Here is an 18,968-nt window from a genome sequence, read left to right as displayed (position 1 = left end):
ATCACTATTGCTGTATGGTAGATAGAGTGTTTAGATCCATTTCATTGATTAGGAAACAAATGTTGGAGAGATTAAATGACTTTGCCATGGTCAGATAATTAATTTGTCAAGACTTTCAGGAGAGGATATAGCCACGATTTAATAGATGTGTGTGACTTATTAAGGTATGTGTGTGTGTGTGTGTGTGTATTTTTGGGCTGTGTTGAGTCTTCGTTGCTGCAAGCGGGCTTTCTCTAGTTGTGGTGAGCAGGGGCTACTCTTCGTTGTGGTGCATGTGCTTCTCATACGGTGGCTTCTCATACGGTGGCTTCTCCTTGTGGAGCACAGGCTCTAGGCGTGCGGGCTTCAGTAGTTGTGGCTTGCGGGCCCTAGAGTGCAGGCTCAGTAGCTGTGGGCTTAGTTGCTCTGCAGCATGTGGGATCTTCCTGGACCAGGGATTGAACCCGTGTCCCCTGCATTGGCAGGCGGATTCTTAACAACTGTGCCACCAGTGAAGTCCCAAGATATATTTTTGAAAGAATAATTAACGGTAAATTTGTTAATTCTGTCTGAAGATATTCTTTTAAAAACTGATATTTGCAAAATTTATATGTATTTGTTGAATACCTTTTCTTTTTTTTTTAATGGGGGTGTATTATTTTGTTATAGAAATCATTTCAGACTGGGACAAATGCATGTCTAGATGAACGCATTTTTGCTATGTGTCAAGTGAAAAATCAGCCTTTGGTTTACCTTATGCTCACAACTCATCCCAGTTTGTATAGAGTTGACAATCTCTCAGATGAGGTAAGATTGATTCATTTTTTAGTTGCTTTTACTTGAAGGTTTATAAGCCTAATTATATTGAATCCACTGCAGAAATGAAGAAAGGTGTTTTCTTTTTTAAAGCTTTTCATTTTATTCCTATATAAAGAAATTTTGGTTTTGGGAAGCTCCTGAAAATAGTACCTTTATTTAAGTTATTAAAATAATAAACTTTACTGTTTACTTAAGACAAATCTTTAGAGCAGATCTAAGTAAATGAAGAGATTGTCAGATTGACCAGAGCAACCTATGATTTATTTATTTAAGCAAATTGATCTGAAAGGAGTATCCCTAGAGTAAAATTACACTTAATTTAAATACCTCAGGTCAATGTTTAGTGTAATGGTGTTCCTGAATTAAAGAGAAAATATTTATCTAAGTTGAAACATTATTTTCCCTTGATAGGAAATTAACCTGAGTTAAAGCTACAAGCATGAAAATGTTAAATCATAACCTTCCTTCCTACATTGTGATCAAATTAGGATATATATGTTGGAAGTAATATTTTGGTTAAAACCTTTTCGGAGTTTAAAGATTTTAGGGTACCTTGCATAATAAAGGAGAAATTGCCTGTGAAATTTGAGGTAACTTTTTAGCAAATGAAAACTGTTGATGACATTATTAGTTTGTATTACAAAAATAATAACTCAAGATTAATCCTGTGTTTGACAAGTTCAACTAACTGGACCTGTCTTTTTCTCACATTAAAAAAGAGGCAAATTAACGTAAAAATACAAATGCAATATATTAGATGTATATAATACAGAAGCCACTAGAAAGAAGAAAAATAAATCACTCATATGCATTCAAAGACAAGCACTGCTAGGACTTTCAGTGGTGTATTTATCAGGACTCTCTCTTTTGCAAGTAAGCTTAGGAAGGAAAGGGGACTGATGTGGCACTCAAACACAAACCACACGGAAGGCTAGGGTATAACTCAACTCAGGTCTAGCTCATATTCATAGACTCTCTTGCATTGCCTCATTCTTTCAGATTGGCCTTTTCTACAAGACTAGAAAACAGAGCCACTGATAGCTTCCCATCTTTATCACCAGAGAAGGACAAGGCTCTTTTTTCTTAGTTCACATTAATTTCTGAATGGCTGTATTTAAGTTATAGTCTCTCTTGCTGCCCACACACCCTAAGGCCAGAGGTCTTAAGGTGCTGTGATTAATAGTTCCTGGTAGAGCTAAAGCCTTATCAAGGTAGTACCCCTTGACAGGTCAGTATTTTATTTACTTTCTCCTTTAGGTAAGGTTAATTAAGTACCAAGTTTTAGTACTTAAATCAACTTTTGGTCAAAAATGAATAGTTATAAATATTTAAAGGTGTGTGTTTGTGTGTGTGTGTTTTAAGATGGCAGTACTAAATTATAAATGAAAACCTTCCATTTCTGGCCTTAATAAATATTAAATTGGAGAAAAAAACATTTGCATTAGACTTACTCTTCCCTCAGGATGTGTATTGTACATTGATCTAAGCCACGCAATCATCTGTTATTATTAACTAAATTCCAGACTTTATTTGGATCTCACTAATGTCATTTATCCATTCAGGATACGTGATATTGATTGCATTTATTGTATTAGTTTTTAAAATAATAATTAAGATTAGAAATTATTTTGGCTTTATTGGGATTCATGGTGACTTTGTTTAGATAAGTGATACATATTTCTTCCTCTTCTTTATATTTAAATATGAATAATTGTGATTTACCTAAATAAATTCCAAAGTCTCAGAGGTAACACTCATTAAAATTTTTGTTTGTTTGTTTAATTGTGGCTCCCTATTACCTGTATCTAAAAGCTTTAATCTTTTTTTACTTTATTTATTTATGTATTTATGTATTTATTTATTTTTAACATCTCTATTGGAGTATAATTGCTTTACAGTGTTGTGTTAGTTTCTGCTGTTATAACAAAGTGAATCAGCTATATGTATACATATATCCCCATATCCCCTCCCTCTTGCTTCTCCCTCCCACTCTCCCTATCCCACCCTTCTAGGTGGTCACAAAACATCGAGCTGATCTCCCTGTGCTATGCGGCTGCTTCCCACTAGCTGTCTGTTTTACATTTGGTAGTGTATATATGTCCATGCCAATCTCTCACTTCGTCCCAGCTTACCCTTCCCCCTCCCTGTGTCCTCAAGTCCATTCTCTACCTCTGCGTCTTTATTCCTGTCCTGACCCTAGGTTCTTTGGAACCCTTTTTTTTTTTTTTTGAGATTCCATATATATGTGTTAGCATACGGTATTTGTTTTTATCTTTCTGACTTATTTCACTCTGTATGACAGACTCTAGGTCCTTCCACCTCACTATAAATAACTCAATTTTGTTTCTTTTTATGGCTGAGTAATATTCTATTGTATATATGTTCCACATCTTTATCCATTGATCTGTTGATGGACACTTAGGTTGCTTCCATGTCCTGGCTATTGTAAATACTGCTGCAATGAGCATTGTGGTACATGATTAAAAGCTTTAATCTTTTGCTTAACTCTTTAGGGTGCAATCAACATCAGTGATCGCACTATACCTCAGCCACCTATTCTTCAGCTTTCAGTGGAGAAGCTGAGCAGGGATGGAGCTTTCCTCATGGATGCAGGCTCTGTGAGTAGTCTTGACTGCGCTGGATTCTTCTCTCTGCATACTACTACCTTCATTCCTCTTAATAGCTCTCTTCCTTAACAGATTATATGCTATTTAATCTGTATATTTTTGTATTAGCCACTTATCCCTCCATAGTCTCCTTTCATGCCAAGCATAAAATGTCTCATCATGGTAAATGGTAGTTATCTTTACTTCAGTTGAAGGCTGTACAATCTCAGTAAACGTACTCATCTTTCTGGTCTTTTGAAACATAGTCAGTGGTTAAAGGTAAGTCAACAGCTCACTGTTAAGCTACATCTCAAAATAGTTTTCTTCCCGTCCCTAGGTACTAATGCTTTGGGTTGGAAGAAATTGTGGACAGAATTTTCTCAGTCAAGTTCTAGGAGTTGAAAACTATGCATTAATTCCACAGACTATGGTAAGATTATGTAATTATAGTGATTGTAATAGGCTTAAAGGCATTTCAAATGTGGCAAAAACATGAACATCCTATTTTGAAATCATAGCTATATTTTAAAGGCATTCTTTAGGTTATTTTGCATCTTTGACTGACTTACTCTTATGTGTGTGTACTATTTTAGGGAGAAAGTAAGGAATTTAGTTAATGGCCAAAAAAGTTTGCTGCTGTTGGCATTAATGTTAGGGCTCTTTTGTTTCTGTGTTTTGTGTTTTTTCAAGTGATTTCATTGTTCTTTGGCAGGGTCCTTTTAACCGCTGCTTTGGAGTAAGAACTAAGCTAATTTCCACACAAGCAAATGACTTGTGGCCAGTGTCAGTTGGATTTATATTGATTATTGGACAATGTAATAGTGGACTCTGTCACTAGCTCTGTGACCTTGGTCAGGTCACTAACCTTGACTTGACCAGGTTTGTCAAACCTGGTCAAGCCTCGTTTGTAAAATAAGAATGCTATTGCTTATGGAGGAGTATTTGAAATAACACATGAGAAAGCATGTGTGAAACTACCGTTTGGATAGCTGTGAATTTTAAAGTTAGAATTAATTATAACATGGTCTTATTTCACATCATATTTTTCAGTTTCAACTCTGAGTTTGTTACCAGCTTTGGAATATGTTTTGTCAGCATCTTTTCATATTTTTGGGTTTAACTTCATTTATAAAAGTCATTAGGGATCTTCCCTGGTGGCACAGTGGTTGAGAGTCCGCCTGCCGATGCAGGGGACACGGGTTTGTGCCCCGGTCCGGGAAGATCCCACATGCCGTGGAGCGGCTGGGCCTGTGAGCCATGGCCGCTGAGCCTGCACGTCCGGAGCCTGTGCTCCGCAACGGGAGAGGCCACAACAGTGAGAGGCCCGTGTACCGCAAAAAAAAAAAAAAAGAAAAAGTCATTAGGAGATGTATATATTTAAGAGACATATATGTCAGGATTCTCTCTAGGATAAGCAGTAGCTTAATGGCTGGTCTGGATGACTAGGCATTTTAAGTAATGAGGAGATAAGAAATGGTTATATTTGTAATAACTGCCTGAATGGATCAGTTAATTCTAGATGTTATAATGTATAGTCTGTGGCTACTTCAGTGGAACAGTGGCAGAGTTGAGAATTGCAACAGAGACCAAATGACCTGCAAACCTAAAATATTTATTAACTGTCCCTTTAAGAAGTTTCCATCCCCTTACTAGAAAACTGTGGTATGCAGAATCTCAGGCTCCTCCCCAGACCTCCTAAATCAGTGTCTGCAGTTCAGCAAGATCCCCAGGTGATTCATATACAAGATGAAGTTTGAAAAACACTGTAGATGATTAGAATAAGTTGGATGTTGCTGGTTTTTGTTTAATAGACAGACCTTCCAGAACTTGATACACCAGAATCTGCCAGAACAATAGCTTTCATCTCTTGGCTTAGAGAACAGAGACCATTTTACCCAATACTTTATGTAATAAGGTAAGTTGAATTTGTCATTTACTGATAGTGAAACAATTTGGCCTTGCAAGGACCTGTTTTGAGTCCTTGTGACTCAAATATATGTGACCTTTTGCTTAAGCAAACTCTTTATTGATTGATTGATTGATCGATTGATTTGGCCACACCGAGCAGCTTACAGGATGTTAGTTCCCCGACCAGGGTTGGAACCTGGCCCCGGCAGTGAAAGTACAAAGTCCTACCCACTGGACCGCCAGGGAATTCCCACAAACTCTTTAGAAGAATATAGAAAAAAAATTTTTTTTAATAAATAGTACTGGGCTTCCCTGGTGGTGCGGTGGTTGAGAGTCCACCTGCCGATGCAGGGGACACGGGTTCATGCCCCGGTCTGGGAAGATCCCACATGCTGTGGAGCGGCTGGGCCCGTGAGCCATGGCCACTGAGCCTGTGCGTCCGGAGCCTGTGCTCCGCAATGGGAGAGGCCACAACAGTGAGAGGCCCGCGTACCGCAAAAAATAATAATAATAAAAAAAAAATAGTACTAAGTTACGCTTTATATCCAGTTATTAGCAAAATGTGTGTCAAAAGCTTTGTGACAAATCCACTGTTTATGTTACTATTACATATTGTCTAATGTATGTAAATATTTGTCTTTTGTTCCTAAGGGATGAGAGTCCAATGAAAGCAAACTTCCTTCAAAACATGGTAGAAGACAGAACAGAATCTGCATTATCATATTATGAATTCCTCTTGCATATACAACAGCAAGTGAATAAGTGAACAAATGAAGATACTTAGTAATTTCTAAGGAAAGTTACAATAATGCAGAACACCTGAAAATGTGTAATACTTTCCTTTCCTATTAGGTTTGTGGACTAATGTGACGATTATATGTTCTCACTGTGATCTCAACAAACTATAGCAAATCAAGGAACACAGCAAACATGCAACTCTGAAATACTGTATTTTTCAAATCAAAATATATCTACATATGATTGGATACCTTTTTTCCTTTGCTGCCAATTATGTTTGAGTTGTTATGGATTGAAATAAGACAGTATTGCAGAGGCAAAGTACGTTTTGTAAAAATAAAGACTTCTGTGTTCCAAATGTATATTTCTCATTTTTTTCTGAATTTTTGGCTGCTACATTTAAAACCTCACAAGACTAAATGTTGCAGGGAAGTTACAAATCCATTGATAATGATCTTTTTAGAATCAAAAAATTTCTTAAGTAAATAATGTGTTGGAAAACTAGAATCCATCCCCCACAATTGTTTTTTAAGGAAGAAAAAGGATCATTATGTTAACTAAAACTAGAGTAAACTAACTCTAGTCTAGCTTGAGAAGACTATGAAGTGATACAGTCAAGCTTTAAAATCTGTCAGTATTCTCTATACTTGAAGAACAAAGTCCCTGATTTGAAGTGAAAACTATGTGTGGTTTTCTGATTTGCCTGCAGAAGACTTGGTTGGACACACTGTCTTATTCTGCAGTGAAAAGAATCTGAGCTGTCTTCATAAATATGTTGGGACTGGCAATGATAATAAGGAGATGAGAAACTTAGTTATCTTGATCCTTTAAGTGGGTTTTATTTGGTACATTTTTGCTCTGTGGTATATAATAAAAGCATTATATTGGTGAAATGAGTATGAATGAAAGAAATTAAAGGTTTCTTAAATGCTGTCTCAAATGTATCAGTAACATTTTTGTAAGGAGTTTAATAATTAAATTGGAAGCTGCTCATAAGATTTATTCTTGGATATTAAAAATTAAAGCATGAATGCCACTGTTTGGTTTAGTGGATATTAAGATTACACAAATCTGATATATGAAAATTACAAAAGAAACTTGATTCCTGAACATGCTCAAGAAACTGCTTTTTTGATTTGGCCAGAGAAATATTATAGTCAAAACTATTCAGTGAATTTTGTTTACAAATAGGTAAATTATACATCTGTATGTTTAAAATGCTGTGATAGAATATCTTTAAAAGAGTTTGGTCCAGTTTTCACAGATTCATCTTGTCTTACATGAACTTCTTAAAGTAAAAGTTGTTCATGAGTAGTACTTGATGAAAAGATTTTTGTTTCTTTGTTTTAATGGGTTAGAAAAATGTGTTTACAATCTTGATCTCATATGATCACCAATGAAATAGTAACTTTCAGGTTTACATCAATATGAGCTGACTTTAACTAAATTGTTTCGGGGTAGGGAAGAAACAGGTCCCACTAGAGTATATACTACTGCTTGCCAGCAAGATCAAAATAATTGTGTTCTACAAAAATATTATCTCCCTTAAGCAGTGTTAAGCTTTATTTTCAGTATGCAAGTGGTACATTGAACTGGAAATTTTCCTGAAAGCTGCTTCATTTATTAGGAAGCAATTTTCAAATTGTAGCTAGTTAGAATACATTTATATTTTCCCCTCTTCTGAAGAAACTGAGTCATTATTATGCACTGATGTTTCTTAAAATAACTAAAATTCTGTTCATAATGTGAATTTTAAATGTTGATATTGTAGGTTCTTTTTTAATAGTAGTAAAGAATCTTCCAGAGGGAAAAGTTTGTGCTCTTAGGGACAATAATCTTCCTTGTGCCTCACTTTTATCCCTAAGTGGGTATGACTCTTGTTATTACAACATGCTTTGTTAGTGTATTACACAAATTTACTTTAAAAAATTATTTTAGATATTGCATAACATGTGCAATCCAGAATAATTTTATAATAGCCAGGTCATAAAAAACATAACTTTAGTAAGGATTCACAATATTTGTTCTCCCAGTAATGAGGGAATGAATGAAACTTTTGGAGATATTGATATGAAGAAATTATTTTTTGCAATATTGAATGTGTTGTTTAGTTGTTTTTTTTTTTTTAATTAGGGCACTACCTGCTATCTCATCTTGTATTACTTTTTGATGTAAAGCAACTAATATTTACACTATGCCATACTTTTTTTATTGTAGTTGTAAATTATGAAAGATTCTTGAATTTTCTACAGATCTGCAACTACTAAAATAACTGACAAGGGCAATCTTGGTATTTAAATCTGAGCATGGCAGTTCTACCATAAAAAGTACTCTATTTTTCTAATTTCTAGGATTTTTAAAATAACATTTCTGTAAGTCTGGCACATTAATATTCCCTCAAGCTGTAGCATTTATTTTAGTTTGCATATATTTTATTGTTTTAATTTAATGTAATATATTGAGTCTAATAGACTGTTTTACAATAATTGGAATAAAAGATTTTCTTCTAATCAAAGATGAATAACAGCTGTTATCTAGGGGACCACCAAATGTGATTTCAAGATTTCGTTAACTATTACAAATATAATCCTTATATAGAAATTTTAATTTTGTAAAGTAGTGTATAATATTGTAACATTAAATTCTTCTTGTTTTCAAATTCAAAAATGTATTGATCTTCAATGTGCTGTGTTAAATCTTGCTTCTCTGAAACGTTAGAGACAAGATGTCTTCCTTTTTACAGTTTGTAATTTTCACTGTTTTATTCCTGTAAAAAAAAAATGTCGTTTGTAACCCATGCAAATAACCGTTTGAACTGTGCTAACTTATCAATTTGGCTATTCAATAAAGTTAATTGAAAGAGCTTACATACTGTGATTAGTTATTTAAATTGGTATGAATAACTTGACAGTCGCTGAGTAGTGCTATGTTTTGCATCCAAATTAAGTAAATGGAAAACTATTGCTGAAGGTTCTTTAAACCTGAGTCAGTGTCTGGGAAGTCATAATCCAAATTCTGGTTGCTCACTCTTCAAGAACAGCTAGGTTTAACATTCTAGATTGAAAGGGTTTTCAATTTTTTTATTCTCAATATGTTTAAGATACTACTCCACTGTCTTGTGGACCATTTTGTTACTGATAAGATGCCTACTGTAAGTCTAATTGTTGTTTATTTGAAGATAATCTGTTAGCTTCTAAGATTTTTCTTTTATCCTTCATATTCTATAGTTTTAATACTCTGAGTTTATTGTTTACCCTGCTTACTTTTCAGAGCATGCTTTAATCTGGAGATCCTTGTCTATCTTCAATTCTGGAAAATTCTCAGTTATTTTTAAATTTTTTATTTATTTTTAAAATTTAGGTATAATTGACATATATTTTCTCTTAAAATATTTGTTTCTGTCATTCCGTCTATTCTTTTTTTACCTTCAGAATTCCTTTTTAAAAAAATATTTATATATTTATTTTAAAATTTATTTTGGCTCCTCGGGTCTTAGTTGCGGCACACAGGCTCTTTGTTGCAGCATGCAGACTTCTTAGTTGTGGCATGCGTGAGGGATCTAGTTCCTTGACCAGGGATGGAACCCGGGCCCCGGGAGTGCATTGGGAGTGCAGAGTCTTACCCACTGGACCACCAGGGAAGTCTCCAGAATTCCTCTTGTGACTAATTCCTCTGTGACTACGTCCAGTTGGAGTTTAATCTCATCTATTGATTTTTATATTTGTATAACTAACTATTTTTGATTAATTTCTGCCTATTTTGTTCAATAATGTATTAAATTGTTCTATAAAATTCTTTCTGGAGTGAATTCCAATTTTTAATTTGGCTGGCAGAATTTAAATGTTGTATTTCTTCATGTTTGTTAGAATTTGGGTTTCTAGGCTTATTTGATTGGGAGGGTTGTTATTTTCATTTTAGCACATCTCTCTCTGTCCAAGCTTTCCCCCTCCCTGTCTATGGCTTTTCTAGTTGCATTTTCCCACAACGAGGGCTCATGGAGGTGTTTTAGGGCTCCTGCAGTGATTTGGGGATATCACCATTCCAGTCACCAACAGTGGTAAGTCTAGTTGTTGCCCTCTCTTCTGCCTCTCTGTTTATTAAGCTGAAGTCCAATAGCAAATGATATTTTGGATATTTTTCAGGGAGGGCAGACCTCAAGCAGTGAGTTTGTCCTGTTCATCCCTTTGTCTCACGTGGAGCACTTTCAGGTCCTCTTACACATAGAATGTGCTACCATTGCCTGCTTCTGGATCTGCAGCCCAACAGGCACCTGACTTTAGCTCCACTGTGCTGTTTCTGATACTTTGACCTGCTGAGATGTTTCTCTTGTTTTGGGGGCCAGCTATTTCTTTTTTTTCCCTTTGTTTTTTTTAAAAATATTTATTTATTTATTTGGCTGCGTCGGGTCTTAGTTGCGGTGCACGTGATCTTAGTTGCTCTGTGGCATCCTAGTTCCCCAACCAGGGATTGAACCCGCGTCCTCTGCATTGGAAGGCAGATTCTTAATCACTGGACCACCAGGGAAGTACCTCCCTTTATGTTTTTAACTGTTACTGATTGCTATGTGTAGTAGAGAGGTGTCCAAGCATGAACTTACTGTCTATATTTAACCCCAGAATTTGAATTCTACTTTTATTACTTATGACTCAATATGTTCATACATATTTGTCAGTTTGTAGCTACAATTTGTCAATAAAGTATTAATATTAACCTCCCTAAACAATGCTGGGATCAAATAAAAATTATACATAGGGCTTCCCTGGTGGCGCAGTGGTTGAGAGTCTGCCTGCCGATGCAGGGGACACGGGTTCGTGCCCCGGTCCGGGAAGATCCCACATGCCATGGAGTGGCTGGGCCTGTGAGCCATGGCCGCTGAGCCTGCGCGTCCGGAGCCTGTGCTCCACAACGGGAGAGGCCACAATAGTGAGAGGCCCGTGTACCGCAAAAAAAAAAAAAAAAAAAAAAAAAAAAAAATTATACATAAAACTCATTGAAAATGCCAAGATTTGGCACAAAAGAAAAATTTCTGCAACTATTCAGGTAAATTTAATCTAGTGCTCTCAGTGCTAAGCATGGGGCAAAGTGGTCAATTTTTAAAAATGGAAAAAAAATAATTTTAAAAAATTTAAAAAATTTTTAAAGGAAAAAAAAACGAGACAAAGGTAACACACACACAAGAAAAAGAGATGGAGGTGGGCTTGCCCTTGTAAAGTCTATAGTGAGGGAGATAGAAATTAAGACAAGAATCGTTAAGTATGCACATCATTTAGTAAGGAATCATATACCACTGAGAAGCACAAGGAAATTTAATAACTATGGAAACCCCACAGGGAAATGCTTTCCCAGAAATAAGTAAGCATGTAATATGAAATCTTGACACTTTAAATTCTTACCTGACTCCATCAGCCATCATACATCAACACATCTATCTAAAGAATCAAAATATCCATTTGGTTTCTGTATGCTATCTCAAGTGAAAAAAATCTTTTGTTTACCCTGGACTATATTTGGTCTTGACTCATCAGGATTTTACCTCATCAAGTTCTTCACATTTATTACTAGTACTTAATTATTTCAACTGTAGAAGTTTTTAAGGCACAGTCTGGGCCTCAGAGATGTAGATCTGTACAGATATGCAGGGAAACCTTTTCTAATGCTTTAAAATTACTAGCTAGGGCATGTCCCTGATATTTAGCTATCATCCAATCAAGGGGGAATGTTCAGTGTTTATATCTGAGTTCCTTAGGTTGTTGAACCCAAAAGATAAGTTGCTGTTTGTTTTTACACTTTTTTTCAAAATCCTTTTCTGTCTGAGACAGGGTCAGATGACTAACAGTTAAAAGCAGTATTTTATTACCTTCTATCTAAGCAGGGTTTCACCCACTTGCTGACTTTGAGCAGGCTTCATTGCAGGGGACACACTAGGCTGCCTCACCCCCTGCAGCCTCAGGTATGAACTGTCCATGGTGTCCTCTCAGCAAGGGTTGACAAGGGATTCAATTCCTTCATTCATTTACTCATTCACTTAGTCATTACTGTGCACCAGGGCTGCATTATGACTTTTGTGGGCTGTAGATATTTTGCTTTCGTGGGCTCCTTCCTCTATAAAAGCATATTTAAAATTATATTTTATGACTGTGTTAGTATGAGAATGACTACAATCCAGGCTGGATTCATCATTATACAAAAATTATTACTACACTTTTGCTCTCATTTAAAAAACTATTCAAATAAATGCACTTATTTAGAAAACAGATTCACAAAGAAAACAAACTCATGGTTACCAAAGGGCAAGGGAGGGATAAATTGGGAGTATGGGGTTAACAGATGCACACGTCCATATATAAAATAGATAAACAGCAAGGGTTTACTGTGTAGCACAGGGAACTATATTCAATATCTTGTAACAAATTATAATGGAAAAGAATAATTTAAAAAAGAACATAGACATGTACATATATATGTCAATATGTATAACCAGATCACTTTGCTGTACACCTGAAACTAACACAATATTGTAAATCAACTATACTTCCATTAAAAAAAATTCAAAATAAAACATTTTCTTGGGCCCCTACTGTGGGCCCTCACCATGGCCTAATGGATAAGGCAACCCTGTTAAACGCTCACACTGTTCTAGGAGTTGCAGCCGTGAACGAAACACATTACTTGTCTTCATGGAGCTTATATTTTAGTAAGAAGCAGATAATAAACACAAGAAGTACATTCAGCTTTCGAGTCGGTTATAACTGTTAAGGAGGAAAGGCACATTAGGAGAATGAGTGTTGAGAGGGGGTGGCAATTTAAGTAGAACGGAAAGGGAAGGCTTCACTGGGAAAGTCTTGAACAAAGACACGAGGAAAGCCTGGAACGAGCCAGGTGTGTATTTGGTAGTAGCACTGCTGAAGATGAGCAATCAGCACCAATAACAAATCCCAACCGCAAGGGTGCCTAAAGCGTCGCTCTCGGAGTTACGCATTTCCGAAGCCTATAAGCTAGGCCGAAGAAGATCACTGGAAACCAGTGTCTGCCGCTGCAATCTCCATTTTGCTTCCTGGCACCAGGTAGGAAGAGTTTATTCCTCGCTCCCATACGTTTTCCGTGCGTCAGGCTAGGTGCCGGTTTTCTTCACTTCCGAGGGAACGCCACCGGGTCCCGCTGGCAGGGGGAGAGGAGCAACGAGGGCCAGCCCAGGCGGGAGGAACTGAGGCGTCCAACGATGCCCTCACTCAAGATGGCGGCGCAAGGCTCGCGCTTGGTCCCGTCAGGCGGCGCGCGTGCTTAGGCTGCAGATGCGGCCAAGCCCTAGGGAAGGGGGCGGGTCCACCGAGGTAGAGGGACGCTTACCTTGCGGCCCGGCCAGGAGTCTTCGTCGCCGCGGCTACCGCTGCTGTCACCGTCACCACTCCCGGATTGTGGAGGGCAAGATGGAGCCGGTCACCATCGCTACCGACAGCGGGGACCGGCCGGGGACCCTGGCGGGCTCAGGCCTGTCGGCTTCCCAGCGTCGGGCCGAGCTGCGTCGGAGAAAGCTGCTCATGAACTCGGAACAGCGCATCAACCGAATCATGGGCTTTCACAGGCCGGGGAGCGGCGCCGGTGAGAACCTCCGTTTCCCCACAGTCTCCTGCCCACCCCTTTTGAGTCTTCGGGATCATTCTTCCTTTCCCTTCTCCACCCTGCTGACCTTTTTGACCAAACCCTGCACTCTGACCTCCCCTCTGGCCCCGTCCCTTTGATGATATCCCCAGTTCTCTCTTCTTAACCCCACGACGTTTCTAGTCTCTTTCCTCAGTTTTCCGGGGGCTCCGCCCTTAGGTTGTCTCCACCTCCGCCGCGGGCTGCGAAACTCTCGCTCCTGAGACCCTCTGCCCTGGTGCCCTCTGCCCAGTTACCCTGAGACGGCCCCCTTCCTCCTTCCCCAGTCCCTCGCCTCTCTTGAAGGGCGCACATTTTATCCCCAGACTGCTCTGTCTATTGTGCCCGTCGGGATTGCCTGCCTTTATTTCCCTTCCAGTGCCTTCCCTGGCTTGTACCTTCTTTTGCCTTTTGCTGTAACTCTGTCGGCCTCCATGAGCTTGTCTTTACTGAACTGCCCCCTGGTTCTTCCTACGTGGATCAGAGATTCTTACGGTCAAATCCTAGTGTCTGTGTTCGGTGCTCTCCACACTGTCATCTACAGGCCTTCTTAAACAGGTGAAAAAAATTGGAGGGACCATTCTTTAGAAACCCAACAAGTGGGACGTGCCCATCTGAGGCCTTATCTCCCAGTGTGCTGAGATTGATGTGAGTGATGTCAGGAACTGCATTTAACACTGAAGAGAGTTCCTCATTTCTCCCCCAATGACATGTACAATGAGTTTCTTAAAATTTTTTTTCATGTGAATATTTACTGAACACTCGATATGAGCTAGTGTTCTCTAAATTTCCATTGAGCGTTGCCTTTAATATTTGGCCTTTAGTCACTGATTGCATGTTCCTTAGATCCTTGTGACTTCTGCTCTGTGGGGCTTTAGATATATAGCTCTGAACTTTTAGACAGTTTACAGGTTTGTGACTGAAAACTGCCAAGAGAGGTAAGAGCCCTATTTCAAATTCTAGAACAATCGTTAGAAGACACATTTTCCCCTTTAATGATTAATAGTAGAATATTTATTCTTTCCTAAAGCTTCTACTTTGTTATTTTGCTTTGAAATTTTTATTTTATCTGTCATTAAAGGTTTTTTCCCCCCCTTTTTTTGTTTTAAACCAGAACAGCATCCTAAAACTGCTTAAATACCTGCTAATGGCTGCCAGATTACAGTAGAAGGATTACGTAAACCGTAGCTGTAGTATATGCCACACCCTATGCTGACAGGACTCTGGATTCAGAAATATAATATTAAAAATACAGATTTAAAAAAATCTCCATCCCTGACTGTCTTTCCCAGTTTGTCTAGTAGCGTTATCTTCTACCCCCAAAGTTTGGGGTATATCCTCTGAAGGAATACTCTTTTTGACATTTTGAATGTGTAGAGGAAGGAACTAGTTTGTCTTATGAAGAATCAGTATTAAATTGAGAGGCTGTGAAGTTCTAGCTCTAGTGGCATATTTTTAAATATTAATAAGAAAGGTGTTTGCCAGTATGTAATACTTAAAGCTTCTAAATTTCTTTTCTCAGAAGAAGAAAGCCAAACAAAATCAAAGCAGCAGGACAGTGATAAACTGAACTCCCTCACCATTCCTTCAGTTTCAAAGCGAGTAGTGCTGGGTGATTCGGTCAGTACAGGAACAACTGACCAGCAGAGTGGTGTGGCCGAGGTAAAGGGGACTCAGCTGGGAGACAAATTGGACTCTTTCATTAAACCTCCTGAGTGCAGTATTGATGTAAGCCTTGAGCTCCGGCAGCGCAACAGAGGAGACCTGACAGCAGACACTGTCCAGAGGGGTTCTCGCCATGGCCTAGAACAGTACCTCTCCAGATTTGAAGAAGCAATGAAGCTAAGGAAACAGTTGATTAGTGAAAAACCCAACCAAGAGGATGGAAATACAACTGAAGAATTTGACTCTTTTCGAATATTTAGATTGGTGGGATGTGCTCTTCTTGCCTTTGGAGTCAGAGCTTTTGTTTGCAAATATTTGGTAAGAAACAGTGGAAAATGCAAATTGATTATAATAATGAGTGCTTTTGTAAGATTCATTGCCAACAGTAACTTAATATTTACCAGATTCATGTGGATGTTTGGAGATGTGTTATAAACTGCTATTCGCCTTAGGTATAGAATGAGGTGTTCTGGTTAAATACAGAGCCTGATAATAATTGCTAAAGTCTTTCTACATGCTAAGTAACATTCTAAGTGGTTTACATATATTAATGCATTTAACCTCATCCTTATGGACCAGGTATCTTTTTTTTTTAACATCTTTATTGGAGTATAATTGCTTGATAATGGTGTGTTAGTTTCTGCTTTATAACAAAGTGAATCAGCTATACATATACATATATCCCCATATCTCCTCCCTCTTGGGTCTCCCTCCCACCCTCCCTATCCCACCCCTCTAGGTGGTCACAGAGCACTGAGCTGATCTCCCTGTGCTATGTGGCTGCTTCCCACTAGCTATCTATTTTACATTTGGTAGTATGTATAAATCCATGCCACTCTCTCACTTCGTCCCAACTTACCCTTCCCCCTCCCGGTGTCCTCAAGTCCATTCCCTATGTCTGCATCTTTATTCCTGTCCTGCCCCTAGTGAACCAGGTATCATTTGAATCTGCTTTATAGATGAGGGAATGAAGACTCAGAGAGGTGAAATCATTTGTCCAGGGTCACACTACTAAATGATAGCTGGCATTAAACCCAGGCACTTTGATTCCAAAAGCAAAGGGTAAATTACCTACATATGTAGAGATATTAATTACCACTTTTCAAATTTGAAATATTAAAATGCAGTTCCTATGGTCCTGGATGTGATGTAATTTTTTTATGGTTCAGAAGGCATTCTGCATTTTATAGTGTAGTATTATCACAGGAGCAGTCCATTTTTGTTGTACCTTCATATGCCATGGCTGTTCAGTGAAAGTTGGGATTTATTGATCCTTTTGTTTCATGGTATGTGGAGGAAAGAAGAAAAGCAAAACAGTGTCTTGCTCTTTGAGGTGTTTCCATTCAGTAGACATTTTAAGAATACCTACCAAGTACCAGCCACATAAGTAAATTTTCAGATAATTAAGGTTTATGTTATTAAGAAAAAAAGTTTTTATTATTATTATTATTTTTAAATTTTATTTATTTTATTTATTTATTTTTGGCTGCATTGGGTCTTCGTTGCTGCATGCGGGCTTTCTCTAGTTAGGGCGATCGGGGGCTACTCTTCGTTGCGGTGCGCAGGCTTCTCATTGTGGTGGCTTCTCTTGCTGTGGAACACAGGCTCCAGGCACACGGACTTCACTAGTTGTGGCACGCAGGCTCAGTAGTTGTGGCTCACGGGCTCTAGAGCACAGGCTCAGAAGTTGTGGCTCATAGGCTTAGTTGCTCCGCGCATGTGGGATCTTCCTGGACCAGGGCTCGAACCCGTGTCCCCTGCATTGGCAGGCGGATTCTTAACCACTGTGCCACCAAGGAAGCCCAGAAAAAAAGGTTTTAAAAGTCTATTTTTTTAATGGAAATTCCCATCTTTTTTAAAAAAAATTAATTTATTTTTGCCTGCATTGGGTCTTTGTTGCTGCACGTAGCCTTTCTCTAGTTGCGGCAGGTGGGGGCTATTCTTCTTTGTGGTGTGCATGCTTCTTGTTGCGGTGGCTTCTCTTGTTATGGAGCATGGGCTCTAGGCACATGGGCTTCAATAGTTGTGGCACGTGGGCTCAGTCGTTGTGGCTCGCAGGCTCAGTAGTTGTGACACACAGGCTTAGTTGCTCCACAGCATGTGGGATCTTCCCGGACTAAGGCTCGAACCCGTGTCCCCTGCGTTGGCAGGTGGATTCTTAACCACTGCGCCACCAAGGAAGTCCCTAAAAGTCTATTTTTATGCCAGTTTTTTCTTAAAGAGAATCTGTTGAACAGATTCAGTTTTTTTTTTCTGATGATAAATTGGCATCATAGCTTTCAGCATTTAGTGAGATGTATAGCTACTTTTTTTGTCTTATCTAAAGGGCTCTGTACTTCCATGCTTTTAAAATTATGTCCTATTTTTGTGCCTCATTTTGTGTGAGGTTTTTTGGCTTTCTGGGTGTTTTTTTTTTGCTGTCAGACTTTCAGCTATTAATCACTGCTCTCACTATTCTTCCATCTAGTAATATTTGCTCCTTCACTCCCTATTTTAACTTTAGAAATAAATGTAAATTAGGTATTATTTTTATCTTTTCTGTTTTATTGTGTGAGAAGTGAGATAACCAAGCTATTTTATCTATAATAAAAACACCTCGTCATTTGAGGGCCAGAGATGAATTCATTTCTTGCCCCGAAGTGTGAGTGAGGTATGTATGGCATCTCTTTTGAGTATTGAGCCTTTTAGGTATGCTTTCAAACTGTCAGTTAATTACCTCTAGATGAGAGAGATGTTACTGCATGATGATTATACATCAATCACCGCTGAGAAGTTGCCTTTTAAATTATTTAAAAGATAAGTTTTTAAGAGAGAGGGAATTTTGGGGAATGTTGAAAGAATGTGACTTGACTTGAGAAACATGTTTTATGTTAAGGAAATCAAATCTCTTTATTTTTGTCACTCTTGCAGAAACAAGAATCCTTTCAGCCACTAAAATTAAATATTTTATTACAGTTTTTTTGCTTGGAATTTTATAACTGCTGTTGATTTATTGTGATTTGAATGATTATGTTGGAAATATGTAACTTTATCTTCTGTCTTCACAGTCCATATTTGCTCCATTTCTTACTTTACAACTTGCATACATGGGACTATACAAATATTTTCCTAAGGTAAATTAAAATTTTTTCTGAATTATGATGATATATTTAGAATGATTAACAACTAGATGATTTTAAGAACTTAAAATTATTTATACTTATGGTCTGAATCGGTGCTATTCAAAGAGTGATTGGCTCACAAGTGCAGATCTTCAAACTATTTGTTTCTGTTTGTAATAAGTTCAGTTCAGAAAGTAAGTAATTAGAAACTTGTATAGCAATATGACATTGCCATAACATTTTTATCATATTTTACAAAAATGTTGGTCCACCATGGAATAGGGGGAAAGCCTCATGACAGAGTTTGAATAGTACTTATCTAAGAAAGTGTTCAACTTAGTTACTTAGTAAATTTAGTAATACATTTTGTTTTTAACAAAGGAAGTTATTTTAAAAATGGGTTCAGTTATCTTACTGTGCTCCTTACTGAACACTTAATGACAGTGCACTTTATCTTTAATGCCAAGGGTCTGATATTTGTAAGAAATATTTGGCCCTACTTATAGAGCAGAAT

General features: G+C 37.8%; 2 protein-coding genes across 4 annotated transcripts in view; both read left to right on the top strand.

Moving 5' to 3' along the window:
• SEC24A (SEC24 homolog A, COPII coat complex component) overlaps positions 1 to 8,909 on the top strand; it is a 69,863-nt gene extending 60,954 nt beyond the window's left edge. For all 3 annotated transcript variants that reach the window (XM_082624016.1, XM_082624017.1, XM_082624015.1), the window contains 5 exons: positions 649 to 786; positions 3,312 to 3,416; positions 3,742 to 3,834; positions 5,216 to 5,319; positions 5,964 to 8,909. In XM_082624016.1, the coding sequence (XP_082480142.1) occupies positions 649 to 786; positions 3,312 to 3,416; positions 3,742 to 3,834; positions 5,216 to 5,319; positions 5,964 to 6,078 (555 nt within the window). In that variant the 3' untranslated portion in view covers positions 6,079 to 8,909. The remainder of the gene's footprint in view (positions 1 to 648; positions 787 to 3,311; positions 3,417 to 3,741; positions 3,835 to 5,215; positions 5,320 to 5,963) is intronic.
• A 4,477-nt stretch (positions 8,910 to 13,386) lies between these two features.
• CAMLG (calcium modulating ligand) overlaps positions 13,387 to 18,968 on the top strand; it is a 7,683-nt gene continuing 2,101 nt past the window's right edge. The window contains exons 1-3 of the mRNA XM_082623340.1: positions 13,387 to 13,649; positions 15,211 to 15,671; positions 18,401 to 18,466. Of these exons, the coding sequence (XP_082479466.1) occupies positions 13,478 to 13,649; positions 15,211 to 15,671; positions 18,401 to 18,466 (699 nt within the window). The 5' untranslated portion in view covers positions 13,387 to 13,477. The remainder of the gene's footprint in view (positions 13,650 to 15,210; positions 15,672 to 18,400; positions 18,467 to 18,968) is intronic.

This window comes from Mesoplodon mirus (assembly GCF_964341445.2).
Source record: "Mesoplodon mirus genome assembly, chromosome: 5".
Taxonomy (NCBI): domain Eukaryota; kingdom Metazoa; phylum Chordata; class Mammalia; order Artiodactyla; family Ziphiidae; genus Mesoplodon; species Mesoplodon mirus.
Note: the sequence above shows the minus strand (reverse complement) of the source record. Positions and strands in the feature narration are given on the sequence as shown.